We start from the raw sequence: 27,729 nt of genomic DNA on the forward strand, positions 1-27,729 counted from the left end.
ATATTATTATCGTTTATTTGATTCTTGCTCTATTTTGGGTGTGAAATGTTTTAAGTGTGATTTACTTTTGCCAGATTAATTTTTGAAGCAACTAAAATTTTTGGAGTTATTCGCTCTGTTTGGAAAGGAGGAACAATAAATTGTTCCTTTCATACATGCATACAATTAAGCACCAGTAACTACTTAAAATGGAGCCGTTTGTTCCTCCCAATTGTAAGGGCAAATTTGTCATTAGATTAATTGTTAAGATTTGGGATCATTCGCTTTAAGGGTCTGTTTGGTTGGAAGTAAAATGTTTTCCTTGGGAAAATATTTTCCGTGGAAGTAATTTTCCATGAAAATCATTTTCCTTTCATCATTTTCAGGTGTTTGGTTAGCTTATTGAAAATATTTTCTTACTTCATTTTTCTGGTGTTTGTTTAACTTTTGAAATATTTTCACTTTATCTCTATTTTTACTTTCTACACATTATAACTACATACTTCTTTTCATGCAAAATAAGAAAATTTATCTCATTGTTTAAATTTAAAAAATCTTAGAGAAATGTATATATGAATAAAAAATATCTCTTTAAGCAATAAACAAATTGCTGGCCATTTAGTGTCAAATATCAATCACATGCAATGCTTATTGTGACATATATCTTGCACTTTCAATGCTGAAAATTTCTCTAGAAAATAATGTCCCTATTATACATAATTAATTACTAGCATAGGATGAGTAGGATGAGGTTTTTTTTTTATTTTGAATATACTAGGGGGAGGGTTAGGTTGGGTGGTACGGGAGAGGGAGTGTAAGGAGGAGGTTTTGGGTTCGAATCCTCCTATTTACACTAAAAAAAAAAAGAACATACTACAAGATGTTTTCAATAAGTTTGGAATATACTACAAGCGGGATGCATGCATTTCGGAAAACAACTTCAGTAAGTTTGGAAGGGAAGTTGTTTTCCATAAGATGAGTGAAAATATTTTACATAGGAAAATGTTTTCAGTAACTTTTGTGCAACCAAACACGGGAAATTAAGAAAATATTTTCCTGGAAAACATTTTCACCCGAAACAAACAGACCCTAAGTCTATTAAAAGACAAACAGAAATTGTACGTCAAGGTATTTTGTAAGCACGAGGTGTGAATTGAAGTCAATATTTAATTACAGGGGCAATAGGTATTGTATCCAAACACAATAAATTCAACGTGATTAATAACTGTGAGTCTCGAGTTTTTGTTAAATTGCGTACCATCGAGAATTCTTGTTAAAGATTGAGATGGTAAAGAAGAAAATTAGACAAACCTTGGCATATATAATACTCCATTAATCTCATTTTAATAGCTTCGTTTTCTTTTTCATCCGTTCCAATATATAGTTCACTGTTCAATTAAAAAATATAATTAACTTTTAATTTCTCTAAAGGAAAAATCGTTCGAAACGTCCCTCACATTTTGTAAAATATTTTTTTTTCGTTTCTCACTTTTAAAAATATAATTTTACATTTCTTATAAATTGACATTGATCAAATTTGATCTCTACCTAAACTTTCGACTAGATTTTGGTCAGGATTCATCGCGTACCTTGCATATGATCATTTTTAGGGGCAAAATTATCAAATCAAAATTTACATAACCCGATCTATAGTTCTTGTAGTTTAAATTTGAAATTTCAATTTGCCACTTTTAAGACCAACAGTTGAATTTTTTGCCTTATGATGATTTTAAAATTTGAAAGTATCAATCACTTACTTCTTTTTGTCATACTTTTCCCTTGTTTTTTTTTCTGTCCAAATTTAATTAAATATAAATAATTGATAATGTTTAGAATTAAATGTCTTTTTTGTTTTCAATTTTCGAGTAAAAGAAAATGAATATGAGTGAAAAATTAATAATTTTTTAAAAATTTATATAAAATATTTATTTAATTTCACATGAACAGTATATATAGGCGAAATCAAATAGAGATATATTACACGCTATTCATATTGTTCAAGTGAAATTAAATAGATATATATATATATATATATGAGTTAAAAAAAAGTTATTCGTACACATAATCAATGAGCGATGAAAAAATTATTTTGTAAAATATAAGGGATGAAAAAATTCATTTTGTAAAATATGAGAAATGAAACAATTAATGTTGTGAAATATAAGGGACGAAAAAATTCATTTTGTGAAATGTGAGGAATTATAGATCGGATTATGTAAAATTTGATTTGACAATTTTGCCCTAAAAAATAATTACGTGCAAGGCATATGGTGGATTTCGAACAAAAACTAATCGGAAACTTAGGTAGGGATCAAATTTGACAAGTGTAATGTTGTAATGGACGTAAAAGTACACTTTTAAAAGTAATAGTTGAAAAAAGTCATTTTACAAACTGTGAGAGATGTTTTGAACGATTTTTCCTTCTCTAAAATACCATTATTTAATATACTTTATTATCAGTGATTATAACTATCTTATTTATTAATTGTTTTGATTCATGTTTTAAATTGTGTAACTTGTCATCAATATTATTGTTACAATTAATGTAAAGGTATAATGATTAGTTATGTGCTAATATTAATATAAGTGCATTTTAAAAAAATGGTAGATTAGATTTACTATTTCAATAATATTAAGTAAAATTTTTTATGCTACATGAAAAAAAACTAAAACTATCAAATGGAAAGAGTAGTAATATAACAAGTATCTAGTGTGTGTATATATACATATTTATAATAATAAAGCGTGTGTGGAGTTAATTTGATATTAATTTTATCTATTAATCCTTAATTATCAAGATAACTATCAATTCATTAAAAAAAAATTTCACAAAAATTAATTTATTCTTAAATTGCACACACAGGGGTATACTTTTAGCAGTAGTATCTAGAAAGGGGAGCCGTTGAGTATAAAATAAATGAAAGCGACTTGAGATCACAAATTCACAATTGATGGTGTTTTCTACAGTCGGTCAGACTCAGACGACCATATAGGGCGTCTACTCTCCCCCACTCTGTTTCATGTTCCTGCTCGGGCATTAAAACAAACATCTTGCATGCACGTAGACAGCACAGCCAACCGGCGCCATAGCGGGTCTTGGACTTATTTACAGAGTATAGGAAAAATCAAGAACCTCCAAAAACCATCCGTTAGAGCGGTTTTAGAAAAACAGGAATGAAGTACGTATTAGTTACCGGCGGTGTCGTCAGTGGGCTGGGCAAGGGCGTAACTGCTAGCAGTATCGGCGTCGTTCTTAAAGCTTGCGGCCTTCGCGTCACTTCCATTAAGATCGGTTTGTTTTCTTCTTCCGTGATTTCTTGGATGCCCACTATATTCCGATTCTTAATTCCTTCCTTAACTTCGTTATATCCCTCAAATACGATCATGTTGATCACCCTAGAAACCCACTATTACAGTATTATTCTGTCTGCCTGTTCCTTTTCATTGCTCAATTTCTTGCACAAGTGGTTTCTTTTTTCTTTCCTTCTCTTGGTTTTGAATAAAGGAGCAGTCATCTTCAATGATCATTATATGATGGTGAGCGTTTTTAGACTTTGTTGATTCTTTGCTGTTGCTAGTTCTCTGCTGCATATACTGCTTAAGTTCCGACTTATAAAATTCCATCACACGTTTCTTCCATGTGGCTTTTTTTAAAATTCTCCTGCGTATTTGGGGTATTACTTTAAAGCACATCTTAGAGTCATCAAATAAATTTTTGTGACTGCAGATCCATACTTGAATACTGATGCCGGTACCATGTCTCCTTTTGAACATGGGGAAGTTTTTGTTCTGGATGATGGAGGAGAGGTATTAACTTTTGCTTTCTCATTTGATACTGAGATGGTAATTGTTGATTACTGTCAAGCAGGTTGTTTCATGTCAAAATATGCATATCTTCATTTTTGCTTTCTTTATTTGATTCCACGTTGGTATTTCTTTTTTTTACTCTCAACCGCCTTCTTTTATGTCAATATATGCTTTTCTGATTTTCCAGATCGGCCTATTACTTTCATTGTTTTTGAAGACTATGCTATTCTGCTTGTGTACTGTACTAATGCCACAAAGCATAATGCTTTAGATGTTATTGTACATATTCCTCCATTTTATCAACAATCTCCCTATTACATACATACTTTTTCTGTGTATGTGCTCGTGATTGTAACCCTGGAATCTTTTAATAGGTTGATCTAGATTTGGGGAATTATGAAAGATTTTTGGATGTGACGCTTACAAGAGACAACAACATTACCACCGGGAAGATATATCAGGTTCTTATTTTTTATAACAATCAGATGCTACTTTCAGTGCTTAGATTCTGGAATTATGCTATTTTTCTCGGGGAACTTGATTCTGTTTTTTCTTAGTCTGTCCTTGAAAAGGAACGGAAAGGAGATTACCTTGGGAAGACAGTTCAGGTTATACTTTGTACATTACTTGTGCATTGTTCTCATGGCTGTATGATGTTGATCACCCACTGCTTTTGCATTTTTACTGTATTCCAGGTTGTTCCACATGTCACTGATGCAATTAGGAATTGGATTGAAACAGTTTCTGTCATTCCTGTGGATGGGAAGGAGGGGCCTGCTGATGTTTGTGTCATTGAATTGGGAGGCACTGTAGGTATGTTCTGTAGAAGGTTTTTCATATACACTTGGAAGCTCCTGATCCTTTGTATTGAAACAACAAAAGAACCCTTTTAATTGCTGGAATTAATGTGCACTTTCTTTGTTTAGGTGATATTGAGTCTATGCCATTCATTGAGGCTTTACGACAGTTATTCTTCTCTGTTGGTAAGGATTTTTTTACAGGTGGTTAAAGAGAATTTGACTCCTTGAATCAATTATCAGTTGTATTGAGTCAATTCCGGGATCTATTAGATGATCTGTTATGTGACACTGTTTTTTCATCTTCAAATCTGTTGAAAGGAACAAAAAAGTAGCTTATAGTTTCTTTGTCAAGATCAATAGAATGAAATAGTCGGTTTTTACTTTTAAAATGTGGCTCTAGTAGATAAATTCGCTTCTTTACTGAAGACTGTTATGGGATTGCATTACATATGCATTGAACTCAATGTCTCTGTGTAAAATGTGTTTTTAGCTATAGTTACATCATTATCACGGTCCTATCCAATTTACTCTTTTATCTTCTCCCTCAGGACAAGATAACTTCTGCCTCATCCATGTCAGTCTTATACCTGTTCTTGGGGTTGTGGGTGAGCAAGTAATTACTTTGTCCCATTACTTTTTGATTGGTCTGGCATTTGACTCTAAGCTGTTCTATACGAATGTTGTTTGATTTCTCCAGTGACCAAGTTGACTCCCCCCCCCTCTTCTTTTCTCTTCCCCCTTTACCCTGGGCTAATTCTTTTTCCTGCCTTTTTTTTCTTGTTTGCAGAAAACTAAGCCTACACAACATAGTGTAAGGGAACTAAGAGCTCTAGGCTTGACACCTCATTTTTTGGCATGCCGTTCTGCTGAGGTATTTTTTGTCCATCTTCTCTGCAGTAATATAATGTTGTGAGAAATATTGCATTCAAATGGATGAAATTTGAGACAACTTTTTGATAGTTTTTACGTGGACATGAACACTTTGCCCCAGATTCTGTGACTTGAAAATCGTAGTTATGGTATTGCATTCAAATATATTTTTTTGTTTGTTTCACGTGGCTTTGCTAGCGTTGGTTATAGTATTGTAGCAAAGTGTAGTTGTTCAACTTCATTGTGTTAAAGAGTTATACTTTATCATCATGTTGAATTAGTTTTTTATTTGGAATTTTTCTCTGTTCAGTTCTCTAAATTTGGCAGAGTAAAGAAAAACGGTGATTGTTCAAGATAATTTCTTAGTTAGATATACTGTTGTTTCTTTGCTCTGCTCTAAACACATGTAATCTATTTTGCCTTTTGGTTATGTTGCAGCCATTGTTGGAAAGTACGAAGCTGAAGCTTTCCCAATTTTGTCACGTAGCTGTAAGTATCTTTTTCCTTGACTTTGCTTATTATATTCCTATATGAACTGTTCTATGTTTGGAGTCTTGCGGCTTTGATAATAATCTCACCTTCATGATGTTTCAAACATGTGGTCTTTTTTAAGGATGGTAATATACTCAATATCCATGACGTTCCAAATATTTGGCACATTCCTCTTCTGCTTCGGGTGGGTGTCAACAACATTGAATTCCTTGTCATGTTCACCCTTTGAATCCTATTTTCTGATGCTGAGGTTTTTTTGCAGAATCAAAATGCTCATGATGCCATTTTGAAACACCTAAATTTGAGGAGGTAGTCTTACCTTTAACTGTTTCAGCTATTTGGCCTCAGAATTTGGGTTTTTAAAAGTATAATTAGGCCCTTTCTAAAGTTGATGAATCACATAGCGCTAGTGTTGATGGCTATCTCTATTAGATTTTTGGTGCAATGGTAGCTTTATATTGGATTAAAAATTCCATCATGCTGTTGTTTAGGGAAGCATCAATAATGAACTGAGGTTACAATTTTTGGATTAACCTTCTGCTAACTTTTACTATATATCTTTCAGCGTTGCAACACCTCCTGAATTACAGGAGTGGACCAAGAGGGCTGAGACTTTTGATAACCTCCAAAATAGTGTTAGTATGACATAAAGTATATTCATTTACTTCTAATTTAATTGTTTGTATTTTATTGAGAGGAAATTCCTTTTGTAGGTTCGAATTGCGATGGTTGGGAAATATGTTGGTTTACCAGATTCTTATTTATCTGTAGTTAAGGTAACATGCTATTTTGCACTCCTTGTATCCTTTGAGCTCTATGGAAGTAACAAAATTGTTGTTGATGCTGTACAGTCAAAATCTGTTCATCGTTTAATATACCAGTGAATCCTGATCTTCCATTATGCACTTTTGTACTACTGGTTAAGCCAGTGACTTCCTTTTTGCCCTCTGAACATATTGTATTCATTTTCTTTGAGTCTTTGGAAGGACCGCTTTAACAAATTCTAAAAATTTCCCTTTTTCAGAAAAAAAATTTTAAATTTGTGGATGATGGTTAGGCCATTCGTTTTGTATTTCCAACTTTTCCTTGGATGATTTCTGGGTACCCTGATACAGGAGTACTCTAATTTGAGTTGAAAAGAATCCTGCACTAAACAAGAAAAAACATCCAAAGTGTTTTATCGTTGCTTTCACTTTTGTTACCAAATTATATCATTTGTGGAATTCTGTGAAGTACCATTGATAGCCTTATGGTGGGATGCTTCATTTAATTAACAGGATACCAATATAAATGCTTTGAAATTCAATGTGGATTGCTATACATACTCTCCATTACTCAGAACTTCTATAGCAGAGGCATATAAATCTGTTACTTCTAGGTCCTGAACCTACATCTTGTTCTTTAGTGCTTAGGCTGTTCTGATTCATTTCACGTTTAGGCTCTTCTGCATGCCTGCATTGCTCGTTCACTGAAGCCATCAGTTGACTGGATTGCAGCTTCAGATCTTGAAGATGAAAGTTCAGAATCGGTGCACTAGTTTTTCCTAGTTTTTCATTTATGGTTTTTGTGGTTTAGTATGGGTAATTTGACTGTTTGCTAATATTTGGGCTGTGTTCTAGACACCAGAAGCTCATACTGCTGCATGGAGGACTCTAAGAGTAAGTTTTCACCTCTTTTTGTAATCAATGTACTTAAAATCCTTCAGTCTTCAACTGAAACTAGTTTGTTGAAGTTCCATACTTAGAAGTTGAACATAATCATGTTGTTCTCCAAATTGTTTTGAAGCCTTTAATTAGGTTAGGATAGGGATTTATGGCTTGATGAATACAATTGGAATAAAAAGAAATGGTTTAAATGTGACAGATTAGGTACTTTTGGTCTGGACAGGTTTAGGAGGGAATGGAGGTATCACTTAAGTTTAAAGCTCAAGTTTGTATTCAGCTAGGAAGGGCATAAATGGAATAGAGCGGGTTATTTGATGAATTTATCATGGGGTTTTCGTCTCATTTAGGAGATTTAGCATGCAGAACGCATATCATATGGACATACGTGTTTGATTGAGTAGCAGATGTTTGTCATTTTCTCTGCACTCTTTTGTACTGGCAAGTTCTTCTGACAAAATAATTGTTGGATGCCCCCATGCAGAGTTTGATTTATGTAGAATCAACTCTGGATGGATGTGATTATTATCACAGATTTGGAGCTGGTAATTTTTTGAACTGGAATTAGAATTACTGGTCATTGTTTATCCTAAACCTATTCTTTGATAATCTAAATTTGGAACCCTCTATTTCTGTACTGTTTGTTTATTTTGCCCTGATTTTGGCCTTCTTTCTTATGCCCTCTCTCTCTCTCTCTCATGCGTGTGTGCTTTTTTTTTTTGGGGGGGGGGTGTGGGTGGTGGGGGATGATAGGGGTTTGTCAACATAAGTTTTGCATGCGAACAATAAGATTTACTTGTCATAGTGTCCTTGAACAGAAAAAATAGAAAAAGGGGGGAGGAGGAGTAGGCAATTGAATGATATTTCTGTCTTCCAAATTCTCATGAACAGCACCTTTTCCGTGAAGAAGAAGGTTTACTTGCTTGTCGTACTGTCCTTGAACAGAGGGGGGGGGGGAAGTTGGGAGTTGAATGATATTTTGGTCTTCCAAATTCTCATGAAAAATTCCTTTCAGGAGGCATCATGTGTCTTAGTACCTGGTGGGTTTGGAGACCGTGGTGTGAGGGGAATGTTGTTGGCTGCCAAGTATGCAAGGGAGAATAATGTTCCTTATCTTGGGATTTGCTTAGGCATGCAGATTGCTGTGATTGAGTTTGCAAGATCTGTAAGCCACTCTCTTTAAAACGTAATCCAGGTTTTATTTCCCCCTCACAGTACAGTTACCTTATCTCATATATGCTGTCAAGGTTTTGGGTTTGCAAAGGGCAAACAGTACAGAGTTTGATGCTGATACTCAAAATCCGGTTGTAATTTTCATGCCAGAGGTATTTTATGCTTGAATAATTTGATTGACATGCACTGTCAAATGCATTTGACTAATGACTGGTTTTTTCATGTCTTATAGGGTTCTAAAACACATATGGGAAGTACCATGAGGCTTGGTAGTCGGAGAACATTGTTACAGACTCCTGATTGTATCACTGCAAAGCTGTATGGCATAGTTGCATGATTTGTGTAGTAAAATGCATAAGTGTCAGATCCTGAAGTATGATTGTCATTAGAACTCCTCTAATACAAAGAAAAATTTGAAAAGAGATAATTTCTAAATCCTAGAGCAATGATAGTCATTGGGTGCTGGTGCATCTCTTTTAGTTTTAGGATACTAATGTTATGGATATGCCTTTGGGCAACTTTGCCTTGTGGCATATGAGAGTTCTGACCAAGAATGCCACCATACTGCTCATCCACAATTTGGGGAAAAGCCTTACAAAAACTAAATGTTTGCTCATATACCTTGTTGGAAAGGTATATCCTTGTCTGTAGGTTCATAGTTAGGCATGCTGGTAGATATAATCTAGAAGAGGAGATAAACCATTTTCCCATCCCTGGTAGAAGGATTTTTGAAAATTAAAAAATCATTAAACTGAGCTTTACTCTATGTAAGATCTTCTGAAATGCATTAGATTTTCTGCACACATTTTAATGCTTTCTTTTGGCAGGTATCATAACTCAGAATATGTGGATGAGCGACATCGACATAGATACGAGGTTGACCTCTTAAAATGTTCAATGCTTGCTATCATGTGATTTGCATGGATATCTAATTATCTCAATTATGGTGCAGGTGAATCCTGAAGTAGTTGGCATTTTGGAGGAAGCTGGATTGAGATTTGTGGGAAAGGATGAAAGTGGGAAAAGAATGGAGGTCAGTTTTGGATAGGATTTTTCAAAAAATTGATGACTGTTGCTTGTTGAATGGTTAAACTGGCTAAATGCTGGGGGTGGGGAGCGAAACAACGAGGTTCTTTTTGATTGCTATAAAATGGACATGTAATAAAAGGGTTTTTTAACTTCCTTGTCCTTGTAACAAGTATTTGGCATTTTGGAGGAAGCTGGATTGAGATTTGTGGGAAAGGTTGCAAGTGGGAAAAATATTGAGGTCAGTCTTGGATAGAAATTTCGACAAATGTGATGACTGTTGCATGTTGAATGGTTTAAGTGGCTAAATACTGGGGGAGGAGCAAAACTATGGGATTGGATTAGCGTGATGTAATATATACAAGTGAGAGAAGATTTTTGACTTCCTTGTCCTTGTAATTTGATTTTTTCTGCCTCCTTGAGTTCTCAACCTGTCCTCCATCCCGGTTCATATCTTTTACTTTGTGCAGATCTTAGAGAATCCCAGCCATCCATTCTATGTGGGTGTTCAATTTCATCCAGAATTCAAGTCACGACCAGGAAGACCCTCAGCTCTGTTTTTAGGTACGTAGAACTTTTCTGTTTTTCTCCATGAAAATGAACTGTTTTTATTGAAATTTTATCCTATTCATAAGCAGATTTAGTATTACTGACACAAGACAAGATAGTGATGCCCTTTTCTAGCAATGTTGTCGTAATGTCTGTATTGGGTAATTAAGGAAAACATTTTGAATTGCATTTTCAGATTTTTATGCTACCTAAAATCTGGGGTTCTCTGTAGGGTTAATTTTGGCGGCCACCGGGCAATTGGAAGCATACCTTACAAAGCAACAGAATGGAAGCCTATAGTCATCATTTTGGATTGTTGCTCAACTTTACTAGGTACTTTGCAATTTTGAGAGGACTTGGGTAATTAAAGGCCTACGGAGTGCGGCTGGAAATTGTTAAAACATTTTTAAAAGTAAGCAGTCGTTCTGACATTTGCCCAATTTTACCAAATGTTATTATTTATTGCAGTAATTTGCGTATCAATTGCATATTCATAGTAAGGGGTTCTTGTTTTGAGATTGTCGATCTCTCTTAGACTGAGTGATCGTGATGTTTTACCAATTAGTATAGGTGAATTAGCCTTTTAGATTTGTAGTGATACACGAGACAAAACATAGTAATTGTACATTTGAGCTTCCACTCCCCAGGTATTGATGTCCGCAGTGTCCTGTAAAGAGCATTTGAAGGTGATGAAGCTGTGGATAGGAAAATGCTTGTGGACGGCCATATTTATATTTAGCAAATTGTGAGTTGCGGAACTTGGAATTGTATGGCGAAATAGTGAACTGAGGGGTGAGCTATAAACCCTTTCAATTCAATTGGGGGTCTTCTGTGTTGAGCAACGAGTTAAAATACTTTAACATTAATTTTAGTTTGGCCGTCAATAATGTTGACAGTAAAATGTTTCAAGTTTGTGGCTTTTCGTATTCTTTTTACTTCCTATACTGCTGTGTATATGCCCCGCACCTTCTGTTTTGCAGTTCTTTTGACGATTTAAGGCAGGTTTAGCTGGTGTAACACATACGTTGTTATGGCTGCTGTTTTAGGCAAATACCGTGGTCGGATAATCGGATACGAAAATTCTGAAATGAAAGTATAAAGGGAAAATGGTCAATTTAGTCCCTAAATTTTTTTTTTCGGTCGATTTCAGCCTTATATATTATTTGTAGCCAATTTAATTTTTAAATTTATATTTTGGTTCCAATCAAGGAACTCAGCGGCGGAGCAACCGCATAATTTCCTTCAAACTCCTAATTGAGCAATCCAAAAGGGGTATTTTAGGCGCATAATTTCCTTCAAACTCCTAATTGAGCAATCCAAAAGGGGTATTTTAGGGATCTTGATGGTGGGGTTGTAACAAAAATTAACCGACAGATAAGTTCTGCTAGAAATACCCAAAATCCAAAACAAAAACAAAAAATTTTTCAAAGCTGCCAAGCGGTGTTGGTGGGGTTATGAGGTTTTTGTACCCGGGAGGAAATGATTTCCAAGGTGTTTTACCACCTTATCTGTTTGATTTGTGTCCAAGCTTGGTGGAGTTGGTGTTGTCCTGCAATAATTTGTCAGGTAATGTCCCTGAAAGCTTTGGTGCATGCTCTGTTTTGGAACTATTTGGTATCTCAAACAATAAATTTGAATTACTTGTTGATACCCTTGTGAAGATGAGTAACTTGAAGAATGTCCTTGTTATTCAATAATTTCATTGGTTCTTTGCATGAATCTTTGTGCAAGATGGTCAGTTTGGAGACTTTGGATGTGAGTTCTAACAATCTATCTGGGGCGATTTCATTTGGGATTTGTCAGGACCCCAGGAACAATTTGAAAGTGTTGTATTTTCAGAATAATTTGCTCACCGATTCAATACCAGAGAGTGTGAGTAATTGTTTCAAGTTGGAATCCCTGATCTCAGTTTTAACTACTTGACTGGGACAATCCCATCTAGCTTGGGATCATATCTTAGTTTCGTGATTTGATTGCTTCGTTAAATCAGCTTTATGGAGAAATCCCACAAGAGCTAATGTACTTGCTTAGAGAATCTGATTCTTGATTTCAATGATCTGAATGGATCAAACCCTGCTAGTCTCAACAATTGTACGAATTTGAATTGGATTTCACTCTGAAATAACTAGTTGAGTGGTCAAATCTTGTGATTTTTAAGCTCGGAAACAACTCGTTATCTTGGAATATTCCTGCAGAATTAGAGGATTGCCGTAGCTTGCTTTGGTTGGATCTTAATACCAATTTTCTTAATAGTACTATCTCTCCTAGTCTATCCAAACAAGCTGGCAATATTGCTGCTGCACGGCTTACAGGGAAATGGTATGTGTACATCAACAATGATGGAAGCAAGCAGTGCCATGGAGCAGGGGATTTGCTAGAATTTGTAAGCAGTGCCAGGGAGCATGGAAGCAACCCCACCAACACCGCTTGGCAGCTTTGAAAAATTTTTCGTTTTTGTTTTGGATTTTGGGTATTTCTCACAAAACTTATTGTCGGTCAATTTTTGTTACAGCCCTACCATAGAAATCCCAAAATACCCCCTTTTGGGTTGCTCAATTAGGAGTTTGAAGGAAAATATGCGGTGGCTCAGCCGCTGAGTTCCTTGATTGGAACCGAAATACAAGTTTAAGAATCAAATTGGCTACAAATAATATATAAGGATGAAATTGGTTTACGCCCTTGCTGCCTTATGACTCAATATTGCCAAACATCCTTAATAAAGATATGCATAATATGCATGATAAATGAATTTTACATACAAATTTGTATTACTAGTAAAGAAAATCTTAATCATCTATATTATTTTGACAAAATGACTGTTATGTTGGTAGTTACTACTTTGGGCGGTTACATATTAAAGAATATGTTTAAATAGTAGATGGAGAAATGCGTATAAGTAGTTATCTTATCTTGATAACATGTCTTAGGGTAATTAGAATTAATTTTTTACAAGGATAAAAATGGAGGCACATAAAGTGATAATAAAATGTTTGCACCAAACCCTTTCCTCTTCCTTTATATATGGTATGAATATTGGCATAAGTGTAGTATTGGTATGTGTATAGTGCCAATATGTTTATATAGTTTAAATATTGTAGCTTAGGGTTAGTCATGTTGAAAAGTAAATAGTTGAAGTAAAACATCTTTTCAAGATAATTAATCATAAATATGTCTTTAGGTAGTTAAAAGTGGTTTTTATAAGGGTAAAAATGAAAGTTCAAAAAGTGACAAAAAAATGTTTACACCAAACCTTCAACCTCTCTCTTTAGGATTAATTTTTTTGACACCGACAGTGTGCATATGTGTCAATATTGAATGAAGGATAATTATGCAAAATTTGAATTTGATATTCAATTTTTGTACATATGTCATAAATTCAACGGTGATAGTGTATACACTATCAGTAGTGTTGCTCCTCTTTTTATATATCGTATAGATATCAATTTTATTTTCTTGGCAGATGTTAATTGTTGGAGTATCGTGATCTTTATAGTAACTTCACATTTTGGCAAGGAGCAAACACTAACAACTTTTTAGATCTACCTCATCAAATCTCACCTAACATTTGAGTGTGAATCATTTCATTAGTAGATTTAAAAGGAAACAAGCTAGAAACATTGCATAGATGATTTTAGGGCAATAAATGTTTTATTTTTTAATATTTTTTTGGAGTTCGTATTGTAATATTCTATTGATTTTTCAAATCTGTATTATCTACTATTTGTTGTTCAGATTTGTTTTCATCTATGTATGATTGATGTAATTTCTGTCATAAGTGCAGATTTAACAAAATGATGATGTTTATATATATATATAAAGTTCTGGAATTTGTTTATTAAGGTGTCAACTAGGCGCATTTGACTACTTAGGCCCTGTTTGGAACGTAGGTTTTTTAGCAAGTTTGTTTGCTACTAGTTTTTTAACAACTTTTGCTACAGGAACCCCAAAAAACTCTACAAAAATTTCTTGGACTTGTCTGAAACTTTTAATTGAAACTGCGTCGTTTTGGCAAAAAACTCAAAAACTCAAAAAAAAAGTGATTGCCCGTCCTCGCGTAAGACAAACTCAAAGACTGCTAGGTTCTTCCTCAGCTCAACGGACAGAAGGTAGGCTTCCTGTTGCTGAATCGCAGGTGAACAAGCTAGATCGTCTCACTGGTAGGCTGATAAGTTTGGAGACAAGCTACGCACGAGGTTTTTCTACACTTCTGTACTGGTGTAGCAGTGTCGCTGGTGTCCTCCGAAGCAGTAGCATTTTCATTTTCATCGCCGACAGTTGCTGAAGTCCGGCAAGAGCCTTGGGTGGCTGATAGTAGTGTCGTCCACCACGGTGAGCTCTGCAACAGCTACCCTTGTCCGGCCGCAACAAAAGCCCTCTACTTTCAGGTGCATAACTACCAGAACTGAACTCTGAGATTAGCTCGGATGCTTGATTTTTCTTTTTTTTTTTTGAAGCGGCAGCTTGCTAAAATGACTGAGCAGTCGCTATTCGTAGTACATTTCTTTCCATGTGGGTATTTTTTTTTTAATTGGTGGGATTGTTGCTAATTTTTATGGCCTTTGCGGATACATTTGTAATGTTTCCGATCTGAGTATGCCGGATAGGATGTTGTGGTCAACTACTTGTGAATAATTTCAGTTGAAGCCAAGAGAACTCTGTGTGTTGTTATGTGTAAACATTTCCTACTGGTCAGATCTTATACTTAAATTAGATGCTTTTTAACGGAAATTATCTTATGACATGGGATTTAAGTATGAATTATGAAGACAAAATAGTTCCGGTTTGGCCATGAGTTTTTGGTGTTTTTTCCTGATTACTTGAGTTTTTTGTAATCTGTTGGATGGACCATCATAATTGACTATTGTAATGGAAAAAAGGCGAAAGCAAATGTGGTATTTTAGTTAGGAATATGTGTTGGTTTAGAGTGGAATTCATTTCTGGTTTTTTAGAGTGGAATTCATTTCTGGTTTAGAGTGGAATATGATCTGGTTTAGAGTGGAATTCATTTCTGGTTTATTAGAGTGGAATTCATTTCTGGTTTAGAGTGGAATTCATTTCTGTAAGATAATTTTCCAATATTTGGAATTCATTTCTGGTTTACAGTGGTTGAGGCTTGTGTAAGTCGCACCTCCTAGATGTTGTGTGTATGAAATGGGCATGCTGTGTGTATGGAACTTCCAAGTTTTCGAACTTTAAAAAAAATTTCTTGGTTTTTCTATTGCATTTTGTTCACGGAATTCATACTAGAGGTTGGTGTATTAGACATCATATTATTTATTTATTGGCCCTGTAGCATGCAATTAATTTCATCAGGATGAATCTGCTATTGTATATACTGCTACTTTGAGAGTAATTTCCTGTTTGCAGCCTATAAATAGCTTTTAAATTTTCTGGAGTTACTTGAGTATTTGTTGCTTGTTGCCTGTTTAGTTGGTTGGTTTTTGTTGGGCCAGTAATGGTACAAATTTCTGCAGCTTAAACTAGCGAATAAGATGGACTTGCATGACAGGATAGTTTTAATCATGTCAATAAGTTGTTTTTTATCGCCAATATCTGGTCTTAAATGTTTGTTTTCCAGATGAAGATCTCAATATCTGTTTACATATGCTCTCCAGTTTGTGCTGTTTGACCATTTCTTTTAGCTGTAAAATCACTAGTTCTGGATATTTAGATGCTTTTTTCTTCTATGCACAACCCTATCTGTTCGCTCCAAGCAATGCCAAATGCTAATGTGTCTTCACCGTGATTATATACCATGCCAAATGCTAATGTGTGTGCTGAATTGATTCGTTATATACTATGGCAGTTTGACATGGAATTGACTGCAAATAGCTATCTTGGTTGCATGTGGAATTTTTCATTTCTTTCTTTAGCTCATTTTTCTGTTTTTTATAGAGCAGTGGTAATTTGGTGCTTATTTCCAACATGACTTATCATAGCCATACATTCTTCTGTCCACAGGTTTATGCCGCCGCGCACTAGATCCATTTCTAGAGGTTTGTTTTGTGGTTTTTTTTTTCAACTTGCATGTCGGATAGTTAAGAAATGGACTAGCTAATTTTCACTTTCGCTAACAGTAGCAAAACTCTTACTTCCTGATCCTGTTACCACTGTTTGGTCCGAGTGTGGAGAGAACAACTTACAGCTTTGTATCACCAATTACTTCAAGGTATTCTATAACCAGTCTCATTTGCATTTCGGATATATAAGAGTTAACTATTTTGTGTGTCCTGAGTTGGGATTGGCTGTCCTAGTTGTTCTTTGCTATTATTTACACCTGATTCACCTGTGTTAATACTCCTATTGCTATATATGCAATAAGAGAATCCATTGCCTTGTAACTGTATAAGATTTCTATTTACTTGCATTGGGGCTATAGATAAATTACTGTTTATTTTATCTTGGGCTATACATACAAACTACTTGCATTGGATGCTATATATGCCTTTCAATTTCTGTTTAGCATCCTTAATTGCCAACTTTCGCTAATCTATTTGTCGTACATAAAGTGTAAAAAACCAATGGCTGGTAAGGTTGGTTCATCAAGGCAAGGTCGCGCCCAATTTCCAATGGAGCGAGAACTTGAATTTGCGGAGTACTTGGTTGAAATTAAACGGGATAATAGAATGAACAAGGGCAACTTAAAGAGCGAGGTCTTCCCGGCAATTGTTGATAAATTTGCCAAAAAAGGATGCCACTTTGACAGAAATCAAATCAAGGCGAAGTATTATGCATTAAGGCAGATGACACAAGAATACAATCGCATGCGATTGAGGGTGACTGGGGCCGGATGGGATCCCCTCCTCCAGACTGTAACCATGGATGAAAGCAAATGGCAAGCTATTATTAAGGTAGAAAATTAATTTTTTGTATTTCATTTCATAAAGTGAAATGGCAAGCTATTATTAAAATGGCAAGCTTATAAAGTGAAAAAACTGTTTTTTTAACATCCTTTAATGGTACATTTTTGGTGTTAAATGTGTAGGAGAACCCATCTTTTGAGACTTTCCACAACAAAGATTGCCGTGTCTTCTACATGTTATCGGAGGTGTTTGACAAAATGGATGCCCAAGGGCGATATGCAAGGGACTCAAATCAGCCACCAGTTGACATCAATGATGAGATAAGGGTGAGGCAAAGTCAAGCATTGAACAATATGGGTGGCCAGAGCATGGAGCACGTGGACCTGACTGATGAAATGATCTCTCCTATGCCTCCAACTGGGAAATCGGATGCCAAACATTCAAAAAGCAAAGGCAAAGGGAAAAGGAAGACTCCGGAATCTTCAACCGGCAGGGACACCGACCTTCCGCCTGGTCTAAGTCGCACCTCCTACAATAATGCCATATCTTGGATGGATGCGACATTTGCTTCCGATCGGAACACCTCCCAGACCGTAGATGCCCCAGCACCCCCACCTGCTGCTACTCCAGCTCCTCCTCCTCCGATTTATGTGGATGATGACCCTTTCAGCCCTCTAAAGGCAGATGCAGCCTTAACCAAAATAGAAGAAGGCTTGCCCGAGAAAGTATACATTAAAGCAGCTGTGAAGTTGGCTGATTCCGCTGACCATCGGAAGATGTTTCTGAGTCAAAAGAATGAAGCTAGGATGCGGTTATATGCAATGACTATTGGGGGGGGCGAAATAGATGATTAAGACCTGCATGTGCCTCGAGGTTCATCACCAGTTGGAAGGCCATAAGTTTGCATGTTTTAATGTAAAATATTTGTATTCGTGGTTGTAGGATGCAGGTTTTCCCTGTTGGGAAACGAACTTGCACTGTGGTTGTCTTATTTCATAGTTTGGATAATTTTAAGACGATTTGAGAAACTTTCAGCATTTCGGATATGCATTTTTTAGAAAATTAATAATAAATAGGATTTCTACTTTAATATAAGCGTTGCTTCACTAGTTCATGTATTTCCTGGCTTTTCAGGCATGAAAGGCCTTATCCTATACTCTATTTCCCCATGCAGGTGTTTTGTCTATACAGAGGATAAATGGCTAGCGCTCCGCCCAATTTTGGAGTGAATTTAGATGACCCAGAGGATGCAAGGAGAGCCGCAACTGCTGTGTTGATTCTACAGTGGCACTTTCAAACCCATAGAGTTCCAAGGACAAGGCAGCTAGTCCATACGAGTGCTATGACTGGTCAGGGTTGGGTTGAGGACCTACTGGGAGGAAGGTGCATTAGGATGCTTAACAACATGCGCATGGATGTGCCCACATTTATTCAACTATGTCGGATAATGCGAGAAGGTGGATACATTATTGAGGGTCCCTGTGATAAAGTGACAGTAGAGGAAAGCGTAGCAATTGCCTTATATGGGTTGAGCCATGATTTGACACAAAGAGTGCTAGGTGAACGATTCCAGCATTCCACTGAGACAATTCATCGACATGTTCGCCGTCTATGCCAGGCCTTAGTCCAATTAGCACCTATTGCACTCCGACATAGGAATACAGATACTACTCATCCTCGGATTCGGAATAATAGACGACTTTAGCTGCACAGAAAAAGCACGCTTTCACAGAATGTTTTAGCTGCATGTGACCACGATATGAGATTCGTATATGTCAGAGCTGGCTGGGAAGGAAGTGCCCATGATAGCCGCGTCTTATTGGATGCTCTTTCCAATCCGGATGCAGCATTTCCTGTACCACCGGCTGGAAAATATTACGCGGTTGATGCAGCGTACAGACACATGCCAGGATTCATGGCGCCTTTCAAGAGTGGTCCAGGAGGGAGATCACAGACTGCACAGAAAGGATTATTTAATCGCCGTCATTCTTCGGTTCGGAACATAATAGAGAGGACGTTTGGGGTATGGAAAATGAGATTCAAAATTTTGGATGGACCAATGAAAAACTATCCTATTGAGGCACAGAGAAACATTGTAGTGGCATGTTGTGTACTGCACAATTTCATTAGGGAGATGCAGCCATACGACGTCTACTTGACGGATGAAGCGAATATGGAAGGCACAGATACCGAAGGAGCTCAAATGCAACAATTCCACGTTACTCCAGAAGCAATCCATGATTGGAAGGAATTACGAAATGCAATGGCTGATCACATGTACCTTCATCGAAATGAGTAGTATATGGTTGCCACGCTTGATTTCCACGTAGCCCTAACTATTTCCAATTGTATAATATGACTCTTTTTTAATATTTGGGATGAATATTTGGTACTGTAAAAATTTAAGCATTCTGGTCAAGGTTGGGTTAACGGATTCCTTTTCCACTTGAGTGAATGTAATATTTTCACAACTATGCCAAATTATTTTGTTATAACAAATTATTTGCATACAGGTGTGAGAATTTATATTACTGTGAAATATAAGAAAAGTTCCATGTGTATTTTTTTAAAAAATTTTTTAGAACAAAATCACCATAAATTCTCACAAAATCTAAGGTCCAGCAAAATTGCTTTAAGGTGACAATTAAAAAATGAAAATAAAAAATTTATCTCAATACGATCTAAATCACGTCTAGAAAAGGGGTTATGGATAAACTTAAAAATCGATCGGGAAGGACCTCCAAAATTTAGACAATGATTCATTTATTACTACAATCAATCTAGTTCATTCTCCTGATAAGTTCATTGATATAGTCTTCACGGTTGCCAGCATTGCCTAGTGATTTCTCTTCTTCTTCAAGCCACTAAGAGGCGCCATAAGTTTGAATGGCCAGAGAAAATTGTTTGCTTCTAGTTAAACTGAGGTCTAACTGTCAGGATCTCATGGCAAGGTCTTTAATGCAGCTAATACCATGTTTTTAATAAGCCCGTTCAATGATTGAGTTGTCAATCAATGCAATTCTCTGCTTGTTTACCTTGCCATAGCCTCTCTTGTAAATCAATTCCTTAATACTCTTCAAGTTGGGTATCCATAAGCAACATAAGGCTCAATGCCCTGTACCATATTCAGCATTGCCTTGTTAACCTTTAAGAATACACTATTAAATATCTGTCTCAGGTGCAGAAGCTGCAAAATCTTCTTAGTCCTTGGATGCATAGCATTGATACCTCGAATGCGAACAATGAAAAGCAACTTGGCTTCCGGGTTGAAAAAAATGTAATCCTAATTTTGATACAGTAAGAGCACAATTTTTGGAAAAAGGAACAAAAAAATGTAGGGAGGAGTTTTTTTTTAAGTTATAAAAAAAAATTTGAAAAAAAAAATCTACACTTTTTGTAATTTTGAAAAATTTTTTTTTAAAAATTGCTACAGTAAAGTTTTTAAAAAACTTTATAATAGTAAAAGTTTTTTCTACTACTTCTACAGTGATCTACAGTAAAGTTTAAGACAAACTCCCAAAAAACTCAGGTTCCAAACAGGCCCTTAGTTTTTGATTTGTATGTGGAGGTGCCGGTAAGCGCTCATCGAGGGCGGTTACAAGTATTAGCTTTTCAAAAAAAATATATATATATATATATATATGGGATAATTGCAGAAACCTCCCTTGAGATTTCTGACATTTGCATTGACCTCCCCTCTAGGTTTAGAAATTGCATTCACCTCCCCTGAATAGTAACAATTCGTTGCAGAAACCTCCCTGACAAATAGTTTGTTAATTAGTTAGTTAATTAATTAGTTAATTAGTTAAGCAGTTAATTATTTAATTAGTTTAACATGCAAATAGTTTGTAAGTTTCGGACAAACAATAGCTTTAGTTAATTAGTTAATTAGATAAATAGAAATTAGTTAATTAGTTAATTAATTAATTAGAAAATTAGTTAGTTAATTAATTAATTAGATAATTAGATAATTAATTAATTAGATAATTAGTTAATTAATTAGTTAAGCAGTTAATTAGTTAATTAGTTTAACATGCAAATAGTTGGTTAGTTTTGGATAGACAATAGCTTTAGTTAATTAGTTAATTAGATAATTAGTTAATTAGATAAACAGAAATTAGTTAATTAATTAATTAAATAATTAGTTAGTTAATTAGTTAATTAGTTTAACATGCAAATAGTTCGTTAGTTTGGACAGACAACAGCTTTAGTTAATTAGTTAATTAGTTAAGCAGTTAATTAGTTAATTAGTTTAACATGCAAATAGTTTGTTAGTTTCAGATAGACAACAACTTTAGTTAATTAGTTAATTAGATAAAAAAAAATTAGTTAATTAATTAATTGGATAATTAGTTAGTTAATTAGTTAAGCAGTTAATTAGTTAATTAGTTTAACATGCAAATAGTTTGTTAGTTTAGGATTAGACAACAACTTTAGTTAATTAGTTAATTAGTTAAGCAGTTAATTAGTTAATTAGTTTAACATGCAAATAATTTGTTAGTTTCGGATAGACAACAACTTTAGTTAATTAGATTAACAAAAATTAGTTAATTAGTTAATTAGGTAGTTAATTAGTTAAGCAGCTAATTAGTTAATTAGTTTAACGTGCAAATAGTTTATTAGTTTTGGACAGACAACAGCTTTATTTAATTAGTTAATTAGATAATTAGTTAATTAGATAAATAGAGATTAGTTAATTAGATAAACAGAAATTAGTTAATTAATTAATTAGATAATTAGTTAATTAGTTAATAGTTAATTAGTTTAATTATGCAAAAATAGTTTGATTAGTTAATAACTATTAACAATTAGATAATTAGTTAATTAGTTAATAGTTAATTAGATAATTAGTTATTAATTAATTAGATTATTAGTTATTTAGTTAATTAGTTAAACTATGCAGAAATAGTTAATTTAGTGTAATTTTTATTAACAAATGTTTTGTTGGGTTTGATGAAAGTACTCATCACATTCATTTGGTAAAATTAAATCATGTCAGGGGTACTTTAGCAAATTGACCCACTTTTGCCTATTAAATTGCCTCCAACTTTTGATAGGGGAGGTCAGTGCTATTTCAAAATTGATAGGGGAGGTCAATGCTATTACTATAAAAGTCAGGGGAGGTTTCTGCAATTATCCCATATATATATATATATAAAGATAATAAGCTTTCAAATGCTTTGGTATAACTGTATAAGTTTTCAAATGATGCTTATGGGGAGGCAGTTGGATCCAGCCGCGTAGAGCCAGTGTGCACGCGCCAGCCAACCGTGTTTGCCGAATCCCGCAAACTTTATAATTTAGTAACTTTACTCCCTGACCGCGTGTACAACTGTACATCCCTATTATTTGAATTTCTGTTTATTAGTGCTGCGTTATGACAACAATGTAATTAATGATGATGTAATTATTCTCTAGTGATAAATGTTTGAGGGGATAATTTAAGAAACCTAAGCTCCACAAAGGTTTCTGACATATTTTACTTTCAAACTTTAAAAAAAATCTCACTTGTTTTCCTTACTTTAAAATTGTGTGTTTTTTTTTTTTAAACATTTGCAACTCATTTCAAAGTATAACATTACAGACCGCATTTCACATAAGAGAATATAATCTCATCCTAAATTTAGACTTTTCTCGTGGCCTCTTAATTGTTATGACACACTAATTCGATGTCTCAATTGTTTTTGTAAATTTGGTTGATGTGGCTCTTTAATAGAAATTTAAAAGTTAATAAAGGCCATTTAATTGTTTTTGTTTCATTGGTTTGGACATGAAAGATGAAAATTTAAATAATTTATAATACTCATAAAAATAACTTCAAATATTTCACCAAAATAAAAATAACTTTTTTTTTAAAATAGAAAATTCAAACAAATAAATGATTTATAAAACTGATTAAATTAAGTCAAAATTCTTTAAAATAAATAAAATAATATTTCTTGTAACTTGAAAAAACCTCAAATAAACTTTCAAATATCAACTCATTGCATTTTAAAAATGAACTATATTTTGTCTCATTAGAATTAAACCTTCATTTTTAAAAATTATTGTCAATATAATCACATTTTTGTTTTTTTTTGGAGAAAAATTATGCTCTCTCCCAAAATGAGTTTTTTAATGTTATATTTTGAAATAGGTTACAAATGTTATAAAAATCTTAAAGTAGGGGAGGCAAGTGAGATTTGTTAGAGTTCAAAGGTGACGAGTGATATTATTATTGTTGACAAAGCTCAAGCAAATTATCCCATCTTTGAGGCCTCCCTCCCCAAACCCCAACACCAGCTGAGTACAACTGTACAACAGTCCAATGGTCCCATCATCAATTTTAAATTCCACCGGACCGCGTTTCGCGTACAATAACATCACTGTACCTTTTCCACGACGCAACACAAATTAAGCTTAAAGCTGCTGCTGCTTCTTGGCTCCTCCATAAATACACAGCCTTTTCGTCTTAAACTCAACAAATTCCTCCACACCCCCTAAATCACCATTCGCTCTCTCTCGTCCTAGCTAGCTACTTTGTGATCTCAACTCCAACAAACAAAAAAAAAGCAATAAATAAATAAATATGCACAAGCATAAATCAGCAGTAGTTGCTCGAAGAGCCTGGAATTCCCTCCGGCTGGCCTTGCTATGGGCTAGAAGAGGTGGACATTTCAAGAACAGGCGGCTGATGGTGGATCTGCGTTTACTTCCCAAGTTCAACAACAGAACCACCTCCTCCAGCAACGACTATTATCGTCATCGACGGGGTGCTCTCCATTACGGCGAGCGGCAGCTTTCATTCGACGATACTCCCGTCATACACTTCAAGATGCATCGTCCTTCTTCCCTGCGATTCAAGATGCCCAGCATTCCCTGCATTACTGGTGCCCCCCAGGTGGATTTCGACGACTATGATTTTGATCGCCACGAGTGCGGTGGTACCGGTCATGATACGTACTATCTTTCTGAAGCCCACAATGATGTAGCGCTCTCCAGGAAGAGTACTCTCCTAAAGGCAGCAGGCGATTACATTACCAGTGACGAAGAAGAAGAAGGATATGATGATGATCGTTCCAATACTATGGTTTGTGATCATCAAGAAACCAACGAAACTCCTCGTAGCTGTGACGATGGAATCGATTTGAAGGCGGAGCAGTTCATTGCTAACTTCTACCGACAAATCAAGCTCCAGAGACAAATATCGTATCTGCAATATCATGACATGATTAGTCGGGGTGCGAGCTAGAAATTGCTCGGTGAAACAGCTGTCGCTCCCAATCTATTCCACACCCGTCGACGCCACCCGCTGCTCTTTTTTTTTTTTTGACTTCACGCATTTACACCAAATTCCTTTCTATAATAGTTTACTCCGATGAGCATACTAGCATGTGTTGCGGCATTATTTTTGTATATAACAGAGGCTTTTTTAATAAATGTATTTCCTACAATAACAGAAGGGAAATTCATTGGCTTCCAACGATAATGATGATACGTTTTCTTGTTGAGCTCTTGCCGTTGCCTATCGACGACAATGATTAAAGATTATATGCATAAGGGCATAAGGATTCGTGTCTTGTAGGTTAGTACATGTCCCGCTATTAAAGCTGAAGAAAGTCATAAAGTGGATCGATTTTAGTTTCACAGGATCGGATCGTAGAATCGTAAGATCCTACCAAAAGCTCTTAATTGCAATTAAAGGTTGCAATTCTTTGATAAATTACAAATATACCACAAATATTTTCATTTATTTGCAAAATGGAGCTTCGTATTTCACAAATTTACAAAAAAATTGTAGGATCGTACGATCCTACCGATCCTACGATCCTACACGATCCTGCTACGATTCTATGCGATCCTGTAAAAAATTAATATGATTTGCGACTCTGCATACGATCCGGATCGCGATTTTGACAACTATGCTTCTAGGTGGATTTTGGAAGAGGCTTATGTTTGGAAAAAACGACACGCCTAAGTTCGTTGCAAATTTTAAGTCCCAATTGGTAACTTGATTGGGACTCGTCGTCTGTCTATCTTTACAGCAATACCTTTGGTTCGATTTCTATTTACTATAATTGCTGGACATCTTTGCCTTTGATTCGATTTCTATTTACTATAATTGCTGGACATCTTTGGGACGGGCTCTCTCTTTAGAAGAAAGGAAAGGGTTTGTACGTTAATTAATTTTCTTCACAAGAAAAGTGTTGATTAATCATTCAATCATTTTAATTGTAATAGTGTTTAAACAAACATATTAGAATATGGCATATTGGTATTGGAATGGATACGGTATTTTTTTTTTTCTCCGAAAATTTTATCGTGGGGTGATTACGTGATATTTTCAGAAAAATGTTTTCCACCAGAGTCTTCTAATAACAAGAGTCTTCCACTGATAAGGTAACTGCCATCAGAAAACGAAAATTTACTAATGTGATGCATGAACTAGGCTCCAATTCTCATTCTAATGCAATTCTCATGAACGAAAAAACAAGGTTTAATTCCTATGGAAACTCTAGAATAAAATAGAAGTTCAAATTAGGACGAACAACTATCCCCGGAGGAAAAAGGAAAGAAAGAAAGAAAGAAAGAAAAGGCGAGTTTGAATCAAAGAGTCAGTATAGAAGAACTACTACCTTCTTGTTTGCTTTGCTACGGTGAACGAAGGGCTGTCCGATGCTGTTGGTGGCCGCCGCGGAAAATTAGCGGAAACCATTTACGTGTCATTGTAGGATCCAATGTGGGGGCTCATTTTGGTAAACGCGAGTTCTTGTATTCCGGAATAATATTCCCTTTGATACGGGAAACTTTTAACAGGGGGAAAAAAAAAAAGAGGTCAAAACCAAGAAGAAGAAGTGGTAATATTACTAATATTCGTGTGGGGTGGCATTTGCTGCTGGTTCCCTATATAACCGAAAAAATGGTGGGAGGAAGGGTGAGCAGGTGCGGTGCTGATACCAAAGAGAGGGATTTGCTCTCAAAGTGTCGCCCTGCATTCTTGCAGGCTAGGTAGGTAGGTAGGCCTGCTCTGGTCACCACCAACCAGAACGAACAAAAAAACTCCCCACCCCAGTTGATTAAACATCCTTTCTCTCTTCTCAATCCGAACCAGAATTCTTTGCTGGTTCATCCGTTGGCATTAACCATGCCCATGCCGGTGCCGCTCGAAGAAAACTTCAACGACAACACCACCTCTGGCGGCATCATCAACGAAGATGGCGTTGCGGCTAAAGAATCGGCATTCATTCCCACTGCCGATACGGGTACGGCTACCACCGTCGTTCCATCAATGAATAAAAATGGGAAGATGAACATTAATAACAACAGTAATAAGGAGGAGGAGAAGAAGAAGAAGAAGAAACGCCCCTTGGGCTTCTTCAGAGCTGCATTAATGTTGCTGCGATCTGATTCCAAGTCCAAGAAAAAACCACCGCCCGCTCCAGAAGGAGTGGACCCTGATGATAGGATCCACTCCAAGACGAAGTGGGAGAAGATGGTGGGATCGATGAGGCCGTTGCATCTGCAGGACAACCGCTCCCTCTCCCCCGCTTCACCCCCCCGGCCAGGGGTTGAAAGTTTGGAGTCGGAGGATCGGATTTATAACAACAGCAGCGCCATGATGAGCATCCATCAGCACCAGCCCTCCTCCCCATCACCATCCACCGTCTCCTCCGGTGGCACCATGAGCCAATACGCTTCCGCTAGCAATCTCCAAGAACTCGAACAAGACTACTACCAGGGTAATGATGACGATGATCCTGATGAGGTTTTTGATGCTCTGTGCGGGGATGAAATGATCGACGCCAAGGCCGAGGAGTTCATCGCTCAGTTTTACCAACAAATGAAGCTTCAGCAAATCAATTGACGACATTCACCAATCACCACCGCTGCGATCCCATAAATGTCAATCGTATTGATGCTGCAGGCGTCAGGTGCCCCAATAAAAGGATATTCACCACTCCCTGTTTCTGCTCCCCACACACACACACACACTGATTTCATTTTTTCCATGCATTTTCCCTCGAGTCTTTTAACTTAGCTTTCTCATGGGAGTAATTAATGTTGCATAGGCCGACAGATTTATAGCTTCTTCAGTTCTAAATCACTTGTTAATGAAGAAAAAAAAACGCAATGTAACTGCGAATTACGCAGATCGCAGCGCAAAGAAGAAAATTGAATACCACATTTGTGCTATCTCCGGGGTTTTTTCTTTTTCTTCTTATTCTTTCTTTCTTTCTTTCTTTTTTTTGGTATACACATCTACTGTGGATTGTATTTACACTGACACACACACACACGCAGAGAAGGGTGTTGGCTGGTTAAAAAGGTTGTTGCTTTTAGTTTTATTACTCCGTTGAATTAAAAGTTTGTAATTTCTTAACGAATTCCTGCCTCACATTGGCAAACCATTCTCTGTGAGTACTACTTTTCTTTTGCATTACCACTTCTTACCGAGCTAATTACTGCCCATGTTTAATCTACTTAAATAAAAAAATCTGGGGAAGGGAACCATCAAAAGCTGGAGTCATCAGGCATTGATGCCTGAAGTTGGAGGACTCATCAGGCATTGATTCATTTGCTCAAACCCCA

General features: G+C 35.8%; 5 protein-coding genes and 1 pseudogene across 10 annotated transcripts; 5 read left to right on the forward strand and 1 right to left on the reverse strand.

Annotated features, from left to right (window-relative positions):
- The first annotated feature begins 2,917 nt into the window (after window positions 1-2,917).
- On the forward strand, window positions 2,918-11,276 carry LOC113735507 (uncharacterized). 6 transcript variants are annotated; one of them, XM_027262513.2, is made up of 23 exons: window positions 2,918-3,271; window positions 3,707-3,786; window positions 4,161-4,247; window positions 4,344-4,394; window positions 4,482-4,599; window positions 4,713-4,769; window positions 5,135-5,199; window positions 5,374-5,457; window positions 5,895-5,945; window positions 6,070-6,132; window positions 6,211-6,257; window positions 6,514-6,583; window positions 6,662-6,724; window positions 7,387-7,476; window positions 7,568-7,606; window positions 8,625-8,774; window positions 8,857-8,934; window positions 9,015-9,100; window positions 9,610-9,658; window positions 9,735-9,815; window positions 10,279-10,372; window positions 10,590-10,690; window positions 11,005-11,276. In XM_027262513.2, the coding sequence occupies exons 1-22, from the start codon at window positions 3,154-3,156 to the stop codon at window positions 10,655-10,657; spliced, it is 1,689 nt and encodes a 562-aa protein (XP_027118314.1). In that variant the 5' UTR covers window positions 2,918-3,153; the 3' UTR covers window positions 10,658-10,690; window positions 11,005-11,276. The 6 variants fall into 6 exon arrangements, 4 of the variants coding, with proteins under 4 accessions (XP_027118314.1, XP_071922875.1, XP_071922872.1 ...); XR_003459573.2 differs by having other exon boundaries at window positions 3,015-3,271; window positions 10,590-10,769; XR_011821749.1 differs by having other exon boundaries at window positions 3,015-3,271; window positions 4,344-4,599; window positions 10,590-10,769.
- A 2,766-nt stretch (window positions 11,277-14,042) lies between these two features.
- LOC113731093 (uncharacterized) lies at window positions 14,043-18,222 on the forward strand. Its single transcript, XM_072066783.1, has 5 exons — window positions 14,043-14,742; window positions 16,319-16,353; window positions 16,435-16,526; window positions 16,867-17,208; window positions 17,343-18,222. Exons 2-5 carry the CDS (start codon window positions 16,323-16,325, stop codon window positions 18,012-18,014), a joined length of 1,137 nt encoding a protein of 378 aa, XP_071922884.1. The 5' UTR covers window positions 14,043-14,742; window positions 16,319-16,322; the 3' UTR covers window positions 18,015-18,222.
- A 697-nt stretch (window positions 18,223-18,919) lies between these two features.
- Window positions 18,920-19,459, forward strand: LOC113743648 (protein ALP1-like). The gene has a single exon (XM_027271695.2). It carries the CDS (start codon window positions 18,920-18,922, stop codon window positions 19,457-19,459), a length of 540 nt encoding a protein of 179 aa, XP_027127496.1.
- A 472-nt stretch (window positions 19,460-19,931) lies between these two features.
- On the reverse strand, window positions 19,932-23,591 carry LOC113743640 (large ribosomal subunit protein uL30x-like; annotated as a pseudogene).
- Window positions 23,592-23,728: 137 nt separating this feature from the next.
- Window positions 23,729-24,391, forward strand: LOC113743630 (uncharacterized). The gene has a single exon (XM_027271678.1). The coding sequence runs from the start codon at window positions 23,729-23,731 to the stop codon at window positions 24,389-24,391; it is 663 nt and encodes a 220-aa protein (XP_027127479.1).
- Window positions 24,392-25,885: 1,494 nt separating this feature from the next.
- Window positions 25,886-27,349, forward strand: LOC140015007 (uncharacterized). Its single transcript, XM_072066790.1, has one exon. It carries the CDS (start codon window positions 26,285-26,287, stop codon window positions 27,002-27,004), a length of 720 nt encoding a protein of 239 aa, XP_071922891.1. The 5' UTR covers window positions 25,886-26,284; the 3' UTR covers window positions 27,005-27,349.
- Window positions 27,350-27,729: the final 380 nt, after the last annotated feature.

Source organism: Coffea arabica, chromosome 1e (assembly GCF_036785885.1).
Source record: "Coffea arabica cultivar ET-39 chromosome 1e, Coffea Arabica ET-39 HiFi, whole genome shotgun sequence".
In the NCBI taxonomy this organism is placed as follows: domain Eukaryota; kingdom Viridiplantae; phylum Streptophyta; class Magnoliopsida; order Gentianales; family Rubiaceae; genus Coffea; species Coffea arabica.

Coding starts and splice junctions, on each gene's coding strand:
- LOC113735507 (XM_072066774.1), top strand. CDS start 3,154: ATGAAGTACGTATTAGTTACCGGCGGTGTCGTCAGTGGGCTGGGCAAG. Junction 5,946..6,069: donor CCCAATTTTGTCACGTAGCT/GTAAGTATCTTT, acceptor GTCTTTTTTAAG/GATGGTAATATACTCAATAT. Junction 9,101..9,609: donor GATTGTATCACTGCAAAGCT/GTATGGCATAGT, acceptor TTCTTTTGGCAG/GTATCATAACTCAGAATATG.
- LOC113731093 (XM_072066783.1), top strand. CDS start 16,323: ATGCCGCCGCGCACTAGATCCATTTCTAGAG. Junction 16,354..16,434: donor CACTAGATCCATTTCTAGAG/GTTTGTTTTGTG, acceptor TTTCGCTAACAG/TAGCAAAACTCTTACTTCCT. Junction 17,209..17,342: donor AATGGCAAGCTATTATTAAG/GTAGAAAATTAA, acceptor TTAAATGTGTAG/GAGAACCCATCTTTTGAGAC.
- LOC113743648 (XM_027271695.2), top strand. CDS start 18,920: ATGAGATTCGTATATGTCAGAGCTGGCTGGGAAGGAAGTGCCCATGAT.
- LOC113743630 (XM_027271678.1), top strand. CDS start 23,729: ATGCACAAGCATAAATCAGCAGTAGTTGCTCGAAGAGCCTGGAATTCC.
- LOC140015007 (XM_072066790.1), top strand. CDS start 26,285: ATGCCCATGCCGGTGCCGCTCGAAGAAAACTTCAACGACAACACCACC.